Here is a 12,158-nt window from a genome sequence, read left to right as displayed (position 1 = left end):
ATCGAAACAGCGAATTTTGAAAAAATCGCCAAAAATAAAGAAATGTACCTATGCATTATTTAATTGCAGACAGTACCTAATCAATTTGTACTCGAATGAAACAACAAAAATGTTATAATGCGAAGGCAAGGGGAGGCGAGGAAAAATTGTTCAGTTGTTGCAAGAAATTTTAAATTGAAGAAATCAAAAAAGTTCTCAAAATACAAATACATACCACAAAAACAAGTTTTCAAAACGACAAAGCCTTATCTATATCAGGGCAAAAAATTGTCTATTAAAAATCATTTATTATCGAGTCAAATTATACATTTTGAAAAAATTAAATTTGTCGATTTTTATAATTTATAGAAGACAAGTACAAGTAAAGTATTCATAATTGTTGACTAAGTAATGAGGCCTAATGAAAATGTTTATTCAAATGCACAGGTACGTAGAATGTATAAAATGTTAATCTTTACTATTTAAAATAAAAAAAATTATCACAATTCGCATCAAATCGTTCGTCAAATATTTCGTTTAATAAAATCGGTATATTTAGCCGTATCCGTGAAAACAATGTAATGATGATTATTGCATACCGATCCATTTTTAGGCGCTGCTGAAACCGATACAATTCCTCTCAAATACCACGAATTATTGCGTTTCAAAACTAATCCACCACCACTGTCACCTTTACACGGGCCCGTTCCTGTAGAAAAATGAAATAAAATTCTCTGTAATTTCTCACTCATGGGCCAAATTTTAACCAACTGAAAATTCTTACCATTTAAAGATCCGGCGCAGAATGCGTTATCAGAAACGTATTCTGAAAAAAATTGTGGATCACTTCGAGCGCATTTTTCAGTCGAAACAATCGGCATAGTGGCCTGTTTAAGTTCTTGATTAAGTTGTTGATATTCATTGTAACCCCATCCGACGACCTATTTTTTTAAAAAAATGACAGTAAATTTTTGATCTACCTATTTGGAAGAAGACACTTGAAAAAAGACCATACTATTCCATTTTGTCCCACGACATCTTGAACCCCATCGGTTGCTTCCCAAAGGCATATAGGTCGTACATAATTTGTAAATTCGACATCGTCTTTCAAACTCAAAATAGCGATATCGTTGTGAAAATTAGCTTTATTGTATTCCGGATTAACTTTGAGAGCGCTCACCTGAAACATTGTACGGGTAAAAGTTATGTAAAAATCTGCACGAATACAACGAAGCGAATGGGTATCTACGTATCTACCTAGGTATAGGTATTAGAAAATACGCTAAAGTATTATTTTGTTTTGAAGTCTGTGCTGTATATAGGTAGGTGTAGCAGCAGGTAGGTTAGGTGCACTATATCAAATTTCATTTCATTAATTTTATTGAAAGAAAATCAATAAAATTACAATTTCGTTAAAATGACTCACCGTTCTTTTTTGGGAGGTACTTTCATCGGTGTTAATATTATATTTACCCATGTAGGCAGTTAGGGAATTAGGATTGACAATCCTATTTCCTGACAGCGAAACGCAATGAGCGGCTGGAAAATTTCATCAATTATTTCAATTCGTTGGAAGGAAAAAAAACAAAAAGATAAAAATTTGACAGCAGCTTGCGAACTACTTACCTGTAATTACTCTATTTTTCGAAACGAGAGATCCACCACAGATATAAGATGACTTTGACGGGTTTACTTCATCTCTCATGAACAATGCTACGTGCCAAGGCCATTGTCCATATTCGGAATTTTGAGCCAATGTAATCAAAGGATTAGCTATAGAAACAGTACCGCAAGCTACTTCGCCGCTGACCGTTGCTTCGTTTCCTATATTCGGTCGTCCGCCGTTATTATTAGTGCTGCCCCCGTTGTTGAAAATAACCTCTCCCCCTTGATTTGGATTTTTATTTCCTTGGCTACCTCCACCTGAACCAGTGTTGAAACCATTATTCGAGTTCCCAGAATTGAAACCATTGTTTCCTTGATTTGAATTGCTATTAGAACCAAAGTTATCGGAATTGCCACCGAACGTGCCTTGATTCCCAGTATTGAACCCGTTATTGTTATTTCCTAAGCTGCTACCACCGTTATTCCCGTAATTATTCGAATTGCCGGAGCCAAAACCGTTATTTCCTTGATTTTGATTGTTGTTGTTGTTGAAGCCATTACTATTGCTGCCGGAGTTACTCGAGGTATTGGGGTTGTAGCCATTATTGCCGCCTGTACCGAAATTGTCCGACGTATTAGGGTTGTAACCACCGCTGCCATAATTTCCATTATTGCCTCCTCCGCCGTAATTATTCGAATTACTATTAGGATTGTAACCATTGCTACCTTGATTTCCATTATTGCCAGTTCCGCCGTAATTATTTGAATTACCATTAGGATTGTAACTATTGCTGCCTTGATTTCCATTGGTACTACCACCGCCATAATTATTCGAATTACTATTCGGATTGTAGCCAGTGTTGCCTTGATTTTCACTATTACTACCTCCGAAATTATTCGAATTTGAAATTGGAGTTCTACTAGTTGTTAATCGATTTGTATTCGAATTTTCAGTAAAGTAGTCGGTATCGCCACCGTTGTTGTTGTTGTTGTTGTATGTGGCCCGAGTCCTAAAACACAGTGAATAGCGTAAGTTCATTCAATGGGTCAAATTCTAAAAAAGAAAAATAATAAACTTAATAAATGTGCATTACATTTGAATACTCACGTGGTTTTGGTGGTTGGATTTTTTTGCTTTTTATCGATATCAGAAAGAACATCGGTAGGTGCTGTAGCTTTTATATCCGGGCGTGAACTCGAATAATCATTCCCTCCTCCTAAGGATAGGGTGACTGCAAAGTGAAGATTTGAGAACAATTAGACTTGTATTGCTACGCTGCACGCTCATAAATCATAATTAATTAAGGTCGATTCGACTGATTGTAAAAAAAAAATGGAATTATACCGCAAAAATTTAATCTCATGCTAAAAAGTAGATAGGCAAGACCGTAGGTGTACCTACATTAATTAAATATAATTGAAGATACGTTGCCTATTTTCAAAATTGAAGGGGCAAACACAATTTGAAAATTCTGATACCTACTGTTTTAATTGGATTTTCTGTTCAATTTTAAGGATAAGAAATCAGCACAGACAATCACATTTTTCAATAATTCGCCGAAGCAATATCCGTAGTAAGATCATTATTTGAACGATGCAAAAATTTTATGAAGTCCTTCATCACTAGATCGGATTTTAAAAAATTAATCTTATAAATTTCAGTTTTGTGAATAAATATAAGCATTAAGCTCGTTTATGTAATTTACAAGGTAGATAGAAAATCATGTTAATACTTTTTTTCCCCGTCTCTTCAAGAGTTGTCAACAGTTCAATTTTCATTTCACAAAGATGCAACAATTAAAATTCTCTCGAAAGTAATGGATTTTTTTTTGGAAATGGTCATTTGATAATCTTAAAAATTGTATAAGTTAAGGCAGATAGGTATGCTATGAGTAAATTACCTAGATCAGGAGGACATATCCTTTGACCGTTGAAATGGATAGTTGCCAACATTGGGACCTCATTTTCTTTATCAAATTTCACCATAAAAATTAATTTATACGTCGAGCCCTTTTCTAACACGACATTGTCATGAGTGATGAAGTAGACCTGATTGTCTTTCGTTGTAATAGGTCCACCTGTGGTCTGAAAAAACAACCGCCAATAAATTCATAAGTAGGTATATCTAATAATTACGTATATGGCATCAAATCAAATCGAAACCTATTATAAGTTCTTAGGCTATAGTGAGAAGTATCAGTAATTGTCTTGGTAAATTAAAGTCTATATTTATACCTAAACGTGCATCACAATGCTGACTACGCGATGATTTGAAACAGTTTTACCGACTTTGCCGGAAACGGAAAAGTAAGGTATTGTATTTGTCATGATGGTTGAGGAATTGGGTGGGGGTGGGTTTTCTTGAGGTTTTGGAGTGTGCTGATCACGATAAGACATATGGCGCAAAACGAGATAAGTTTATATATATATTTATATATAGCCGCATACAGGTAAACTCATAACGTTTTGTATAAACAGCAATCTCAAGACCCCTCTGTAACTTCGTTGCTGTGCATACGCTCGACGCGTCACCCCATAGGCCTGATAGTACTCGATGTTAGGCCGCGTTATATTCGTTAACTTGATTTTTAGGTCACCTGTGGAAAGGTATTTCATTGCCAAAACATCAATTTTTCAGAAAAGCTTTTTTTAAAAAGTCTCATACGTCTCTGTTTTTCGCAAATGCTTTTTTAACAAAGCATCCTACAGAAAAATAACCAGCTCTGAGCAGAAAGAAAATTTAATTCTCTACAATTTCCTTCATTGCATTTTTTTCCTAGGATGCATACTTTTCCCATAAAATCAATGTTTAGATTGAAAAACACGAAAATTTGGACCTGTATAATCAACTCAAAATTAAAATTCAGCAGTCAAAAATTTATTTTAGACGATTTTTGACCACGCCATGTGAAAGAGGACATCTTCAACCACCAAAATCACCAAAAAGAACGTAAAAAACGTAAAAAATGATTCTTGGCAATAAAAACCTTTTCCTCATATCCTCATACCTGTTAATTAGGCTATGTACTCATTTGAAAATTGAGTCAAAAGTGAAATTGTATAAACAGCAATCTCACGTCCCTGCTCAAACTTTGCCAGTAGACTCCCCACACCTTGTAGATTCATATGGCACCTCATCGAAAAGTCACGTCCTAAAAAGATTACGAGTTTGTCAAAACGTTATGAGTTTGCTGGTTAATCTATAAAAAAGTTACGAGTTTACCCCCTAGAATATTTATTTATATATTTATTTATATATAAGTTTATATATCAATTTATGTATAAATTTGTGTCACGCTGAACTCAAAAGCTCCGAACTTTAAGTCGAACCTGATGATGGCAAAATATTGCTTTGATACTGAACTAGAGAAATTTTTAATTTGGTCGAAATCGGTTCAGCCGTTTACGAGATATGAACGTTTAAGTGTGTTTCAACGTTATGGATAAGCAGAAATTTGTGTAAACCCTTATATCTCGCAAACGGCTCACCCCCAACAAACAGATGGGGTGGTTAGGGTGTGTAGGTTGCAGATTGGTACGCCGAAGGTCGGGTGTTCGAATCCCGCGCGAGTCAAGAGGAGAAAATTTTTTGTTGATTTTTTTGTTAATTTTTTTGTTAATTTTATCCGTCCAAAATTTTTTTGCCATAAAAAATCAAAATTTTTCAATTTCTAGTGTAATTTTTGTTTTAACAAAAAACATTAAGTTTTTGGTAAATAGCCAGTAAATTTTGATAATTTTTTTTTTTTTTGTTAATTAATAGTAATTTTTAGTAAATAAAATGATTAGTTATTTTTGGTGAATTACTCGTAATTAAAGTTGGTCGAAAATTTTGGTAAATTGCTTGGGTAATTTTTGGTAAATTGGTAAAGTTTGGTAAATTGGTAAAAACCTTTGACAGTAAATTACTGGGGTAATTAAAATTCGGTAAAAAAATTGGTAAATTAGTGAGGAAATGTCTCGTAAATTACTGAGGTGAATGTTGGTAAATTGCTGGGGTAATTTTTGCTAAAATGGAAAATTGGTAAATTAATGGGTAATGTCTGGTAAATTACTGAGGTAAATGTTAGTAAATTGCTGGGTTAATTTTTGGTAAATTCGTAAATTTTGGTAAAGTGGTAAATTTTGGTAAATTGATAAAATTGGGTAAATTCGTAAATTTTGGTAAATTCGTAAATTTTGGTAAATCGGTAAATTTTGGTAAATTGGTAAATTTTGGTAAATTGGTAAACTTTAGTAAATTGGTAAATTTTGGTAAATTGGTAAATTTTAGTAAATTGGTAAATTTTGGTAAATTGGTAAATATTGGTAAAATGGTAAATTTTGGTAAATTGATAAATTTTGATAAATTCGTAAATTTTAGTAAATTGGTAAATTTTGGTAAATCGGTAAATTTTGGTAAATCGGTAAATTTTGGTAAATTGGTAAATATTGGTAAATTGGTAAATTTTGGTAAATTGGTAAATTTTGGTAATTGGTAAATTGGTAAATTTCGGTAAATTGGTAAATTGGTAAATTTCGGTAAATAGGTAAATTTTGGTAAATAGGTAAATTTCAGTAAATAGGTAAATTTCAGTAAATAGGTAAATTTCGGTAAATAGGTAAATTTTGGTAAATAGGTAAATTGGTAAATTTTGGTAAATTGGTAAATTTTGGTAAATAGCTAAATTTCGGTAAATTGGTAAATTTCGGTAATAATTTTGTTTTTTGTCAACAATTTTCCTGATATATTATTCCACTTGTAATATGACGGTTACGTCTTCATAAGTACGCTAATTTTTATTTGAAAATCAATTTCATAAAAGTGTAATATGATGGCTACTTATGATTGACTATTTTATTTTGTCGATGTTTTCGACTTTTCGTATTCATTAAATCGGTAAATTTGGGTACTTCCGCGCATTTTGATAAATTGGTAAATTTTTACGTAATGTCTGGTAAATTACTGATATAAATGTTGGTAAATTACTGGGGTATATTTAGAGCAAAGTCGGTTGATCTTGCGAACTGCGCAAGATGTTTTTTTAATTTGATTAATGCTTGCTTATCACTGGTACTTTGACCTATTACGAACTAAGTTGGGTATTTTATGAAGTCAGTACCTACGGGTAGGGTAGATATAAGTTGATAATCTATTCAACACCGATTCCAATAATTTGTAGTACGACAAAAACCAGGGGCTATACCCGCGTAGTAAATGATTTTTTCGCCATTTTATAAGTAGGTACCTAGATAGGTGATCGTATTTTAACACTATTTCAATTTTCATAAGTACGCTTATATTGAGAATAATCTATAGAAAACTGGTATTTAACTCACTACCAAAAGCTGAGATGGTCTATCTAATTCTATTCGAATTGTAGACCCGTCGATAGTTGTATTGACTGGAAATGTAATATCTCCGTACCAACGATCATCGTTCGTTGTTGATTCATAGTTGAATTTTCCAGGACATGGAGATGGTTTGAATCTTATTGAATCTGTCCACCGAATACAAGATGCGCATATTATCAAAATTAGCCATGATTTCAACTGCAAAATTGTCTGAAAATAAAATAAAGAATTGATAATCAAGTTTATATTACAAATATTTATCTAAATGCTTGGATTTAAAACAAAAACAAACAATAAAATAGGTATGTGTAGTTGTAATACAAATTGTATGAAAATGGTTTGTATTATTATCTCAATAAAACGACAAAAATTCAAATTAAGTATTATTTCATTGAATAATTATTTTCATTCATATATACCTAGGTACAGTTATCACCAACTTTGCAGGAAAAACCCGCTCACATATCGTACACTGCAGGCTTATAATATGATTCATACCCCGGGGTAAATAAAATAATTTATGCGATAATAAGGTAATTTCTTCATCCGGTAGGTAAGTAAAAATTTATGAAAAATATAATAACGTTCATGCATTACCAATACCTGAAAGTATTTCATTATCCGCGAATTTATGAACATATGTCGCGTATCATCATCTTTTTGAGTTGATGTTTTCCAGAATTTGGTGAAAAAAAGTATACTATTTCATATCAACATGATGAATGAGAAAATGTAAAGAAAAAAAATTGGGATAAAATTAACAAGCGTTATTTTTCAAGCAGATAACGAAAGTGGGAATTTCATGCACAAATAATACACCGTGTAAATGTACTACAACCTGTTTTCAACTAACTCGAACGTTAACGTGAAAAAATATTCAAGCAGTGACCATGATTAAAGTTGACTGTATCCCACTATTTAAAATCAAATTAAATATTGTGGTTAATCCCGACGAAGACGGGGAAAGGAAAATGCTCGAAACAGAGAAGATGAAAGAAATAAACTTGTTTTTGTTAATGTTGCTAATAATTATTGAGAATATCCTGAAATGAAGAATTTAAATAAATCGTTTACACGTTATCAACATTTTCCACTAATATGACGGTGATAAAATTTAAAAAGGATAAAATTTATCTAATTTTTATTCAAAAACAAAATATAGGTACCTACTTATGAAGAAGTACATTCTTTTGAAGTAAAATTTACCCAAGTAGCAGTTTTGAGTAAACATTTCGATGAAATTTGTGTCATCAAATTTTTTCATTAGAATTCAATGTTCCTAGTCCTACTCGAATGTACATATGTAAGTAGTACCTATTTGCCCAATCACGAGTACTACAATAATAGGTTTGTAACGGAATAGGTAGAAGAGTGGAAAATTTCTTGCATCGTTTTCTATTGGATTTCCATAAAAATTTTAAGGTGCGGCTATACTGAATTTAACCGTAAACTTATTCCCTTAACTTAAGAATAAGACTGGTTTATACTGAATTTAATGTACGTCAACATAAAAGTTGCCTTTGTTCAACTTCTAGGGTTAAGTTTAAGGTTACGGTTAAATTCAGTATAGCCGCACCTTTAAAGTCAACCAAATAGGAACAGACTGAGTAACATACCTACCTACCTACCTGAATTTTTAATGTGATAATAGGTACATCCAAAAAATTACATTTTTTGATTTTTTCAAAAGTACATCATAAAAAAGGTAGATATAAATAAAGAAAATATTTTATATTATTTTAAATATAAAAAAATGCAAAACATGTTAGGCATAGGTACTCATTTTGAGAAATGTCAAATTTAAAATAACAAAATGAAAAAAAAACGCAAATGGCAACGTATAAAATAGTATCACTACAGAGATAATACATACATGTGAGTATACATGGTCTAAAATCGATACAAATAAATGAAATACCTACTTATAGGTAATCAGTAATCAAAATAAATTATGGCTTATGAAAAATAACAGGTATCTAATTACATATTATCTAGATCGATTTTATTCTAAAAATCAGTCTTAGCTCCTACTATTACCATTGCCATTATTATTCGTTGGTTTTGCATTTGAAGTAGAAGTGCTTGTTCGAATTTTGTTAATTACACTGCTCGTAGTAGAAGACGTTGTAGGTGTTGGCGTTGTAAAATTTGAGTTGGCAGTTGTCTTGAATTTTTGAGTATTTTCGGTGGTTACTGGTGAGTCATTACGTGTGATTACAGGCTCAGGTGAGCTAGGCACAGGTAAAATGGCAACTACAAAAGCTGGTGAACTGGCGTTTTGATTTTGTTGTTGATTTAATAAGTTGTTAAAAAGTTGAAGAATTTGTTGCGGGTTATTAGCGCTATAAACGGCTGTATTACTCGAATTGGCATTGGTACTAGGAATTCCACCATTTCCTCCGCCACTATTGTTCGGCCAAATTCCTCCTCCTAGATTGGGATTATTATTGTAGTTATTATCGGGAAATTGCTGAGGCCGATTGTTTCCGTAATTGGGACCCGAGCCTGACTGAATTGTAGGATTGTAAGAGGAACTGGATCCTGATTGAATTGGATGATTGTACGGATAAATGACATCAGGAGGACTGTTATGGTTTCCTTGATTCGAGTTACCGTAATTCGGATTGCCCAAAGAACCAGCATTTGTATTGCTAGTTCCGCCATAGGGGCCGTTTGAATTTCCATAATTATTTGAAGGTATATTCTGATTTCCGTAGTTATTGACATTATTAGTAGGTACTCGATTTGGTATATTGGAATTAGCATTCCCTTGATTATAATTAGGTCCATAATTGGGGTTGCCACTCTGCGAACCATAAGGATAATCTGGTCTATTGTCTTCATTTTCGTTGAAACTTGGGTCGAATCTCTCGGTTGTAGTCGAATCAGCTGATAGAACAACTCCTGGTACACGATTTCCATTGTTTTGTCCGTTAGGCCTTCCGTCTCCATTAACTAAGTCGCAAGAGAAACACATTACAATCAACGTAGAGGAATGAAGAAAATTACTAGTGGATAATAGGTACCTATGTACTCGAGTTAGCTACATATACTCACTAGAACAGACGGTATTTCCATTGATCACAATTTTAGCAATATTCGGAACACCAAAAGCTGGATCAAATTTTACCATGATTTGTGCTCTTCCCATTTCTCCAGGCCTCTGAACTCGATACTGGTTATTTACATGGTACAAAGTATTGTCATCCGATCGTACTTCTCCATCCCATGACTACACATTTCAAAAACATTGCATTAGCGTAGCTACTCAAAAGAATGCAAGTTGAACATAAATAAGTACATTCATCCTTTAAAAATAGCCCATTCATTTACCACTAATAATTGAGATGGCCTGTCCAATTGAATTTTATATGTCAGGCCAGCTAGTTCAATATTTGATGAAAAGTTAATCACACCAGACCATCTATCGTTTTCTGGTTCTCCTTCGAACTGAAAAACATTAGGACATGGCGAAACCGGACGTCGAGCCGCATAATTAGAATGAACTAGATAACACCAAATAATAAACTGTAAAACACAGTTACAATTAAGTTTATTATTTTGAAATTAATATGTTTATTACACACGAGACATTTGAAAATTTCTGCGCACTGTAACGTCGTCATATGTGCAAATAAACAGAATTTACTAGTGGATTCCACATTTTCTACAATTTACCAGTAATAAATTTTGCTATAAAATAAGACAATAGGTACCCACTGCCCACTTATAATGAATAAACGGACGGGGAAAAGTCCCAAATAATACGCATGTACGCGTTGGCTATCAAACAAAATTAAAAAGGAGTTCGTTTACACTCAACTTACCTTCAAAGTATTAGACATTTTGAATAGTGAGCGAATTTTCATCTTCCAAAAAATGACATTGCGTTGACCTTCATCTGGAAGTATAAAATAGGTACCTACTCGATTATTTCTGTAGCCTTTCAAAAAATTGGTCTACCTACTTGTAAAAAAAAACTGATTGGATGTGCACTGAGAGTAACTAGGAGAATAATGTTAAGTACTAAATAATGTTTTTTTTTTTTTTTTTTTGTAAATCTGATAGCCATGCGTTACAGTTTTTCAGAAGAATATTTCACAATGAGGAAGATAGAGTTGCTCTCACCATCAGCAAAATTTTTCTCAAAACGGTACCGCTCAATTTTTCAAATTGAGTACTTACTTATCTGGTATTAGGCATACCTGCTGTAACTAAATATTCCACACGAAAACTAATTGCGCGTCGAATATATTTAAAATATTGATGAAGAAAAATAATCAAAGCATCGTATTATTAGCTTCATAGGATATTTTTCTGACTACTATTCTCAGAAACTAATTTTATTGGGATTTGAAAAAATATCATATCAAGATAGGTACCTATAGGTATGCACCTAGATCGAAGTCACAAAACTGATGTGCATATTTGAAAAAAAAAGTTTATATCTTTTACCCATAAATCAAAATCAAAAAGGTAAAGGTATGCTCATAAGTCGTTGTGAATGTAGGAATTTTTCAAATTGTTTTCAAAAAAATGTATTTGTACAAAATTAAACTTCGAACTTGAAAACTGTACAAAAATAGATGATTTGTCAGTCCATTTTTAGCAGTAATGACACGAGTATTTCCAAGAATTCAAAATAATGTGAAAATAGTAAGATTACCAACTCGAAGGAAAAACATGATCGGAATAATTTTGAAATATCAAAACACAACTACTATATACAATTTGAAAATCCATTTGGAAAATGCATAAAAAGTTAAATTAAAATGTAAAAGTAGGTATCTTACATTAAAACATAATGCACCGAATACACTGGGCAACACGGCGAACACAGCAACGATCTCAAACAAACCACAATGATAACTAACAACTGAACAGGTTACCAGAAATAAATTGAACAATATCTTCCATTAATGCGACTCCCTCCTTCCATGGATTAATATTTACATACTTGTTTCTTTTTTGCAAATCTTATGCTGCAAGTTTTCTGTGTCTTATCATTACGTGTGTGCACCAACCGGATCAAAACAATGATATTGCGTTGAATGAAGCTTTCATTTTTCAAATCTAAGAAAAATTTTTGTTAAAAATCTATTCGGCAAAAAAATTAATGTGACGAATGAAGACTTGGAATGTATATATTATGTAGGTACAGGTACTTCTGCTATCCTTAATCATTTGGTATCGTTTGAACATATGAGGCTTCTCTAATTCAAATTTGAATAGCATTGCAC

The 12,158-nt window shown here is 32.6% G+C and overlaps 1 protein-coding gene across 5 annotated transcripts; it reads right to left on the bottom strand.

The window, feature by feature from the left end:
• Window positions 1-391: 391 nt before the first annotated feature.
• On the bottom strand, window positions 392-11,868 carry LOC135832201 (putative uncharacterized protein DDB_G0282133). 5 transcript variants are annotated; one of them, XM_065345315.1, is made up of 11 exons: window positions 11,712-11,868; window positions 10,746-10,819; window positions 6,904-7,128; window positions 3,486-3,669; window positions 2,693-2,816; window positions 2,311-2,594; window positions 1,606-2,196; window positions 1,406-1,518; window positions 995-1,159; window positions 764-920; window positions 392-688 (listed from the first exon to the last, which is right to left on the bottom strand). In XM_065345315.1, the coding sequence occupies exons 2-11, from the start codon at window positions 10,785-10,787 to the stop codon at window positions 504-506; spliced, it is 2,070 nt and encodes a 689-aa protein (XP_065201387.1). In that variant the 5' UTR covers window positions 10,788-10,819; window positions 11,712-11,868; the 3' UTR covers window positions 392-503. The 5 variants fall into 5 exon arrangements, with proteins under 5 accessions (XP_065201387.1, XP_065201383.1, XP_065201385.1 ...); XM_065345311.1 differs by having other exon boundaries at window positions 1,606-2,594; XM_065345313.1 differs by having other exon boundaries at window positions 1,606-2,594; window positions 6,907-7,128.
• Between the last annotated feature and the right edge of the window lie 290 nt (window positions 11,869-12,158).

The sequence above is a fragment of the Planococcus citri genome, chromosome 1 (genome assembly GCF_950023065.1).
Source record: "Planococcus citri chromosome 1, ihPlaCitr1.1, whole genome shotgun sequence".
Classification (NCBI taxonomy): Eukaryota; Metazoa; Arthropoda; class Insecta; order Hemiptera; family Pseudococcidae; genus Planococcus; species Planococcus citri.
The sequence above is the reverse complement of the archived record's forward strand: the minus strand, read 5'-3'. Positions and strand labels throughout refer to the sequence as shown.

Coding starts and splice junctions, on each gene's coding strand:
- LOC135832201 (XM_065345311.1), bottom strand. CDS start 10,787: ATGAAAATTCGCTCACTATTCAAAATGTCTAATACTTTGAAG. Junction 3,670..6,903: donor GACCATCTCAGCTTTTGGTA/GTGAGTTAAATA, acceptor TTGTTTTTTCAG/ACCACAGGTGGACCTATTAC. Junction 2,817..3,485: donor GATATGTCCTCCTGATCTAG/GTAATTTACTCA, acceptor TTCACTTTGCAG/TCACCCTATCCTTAGGAGGA.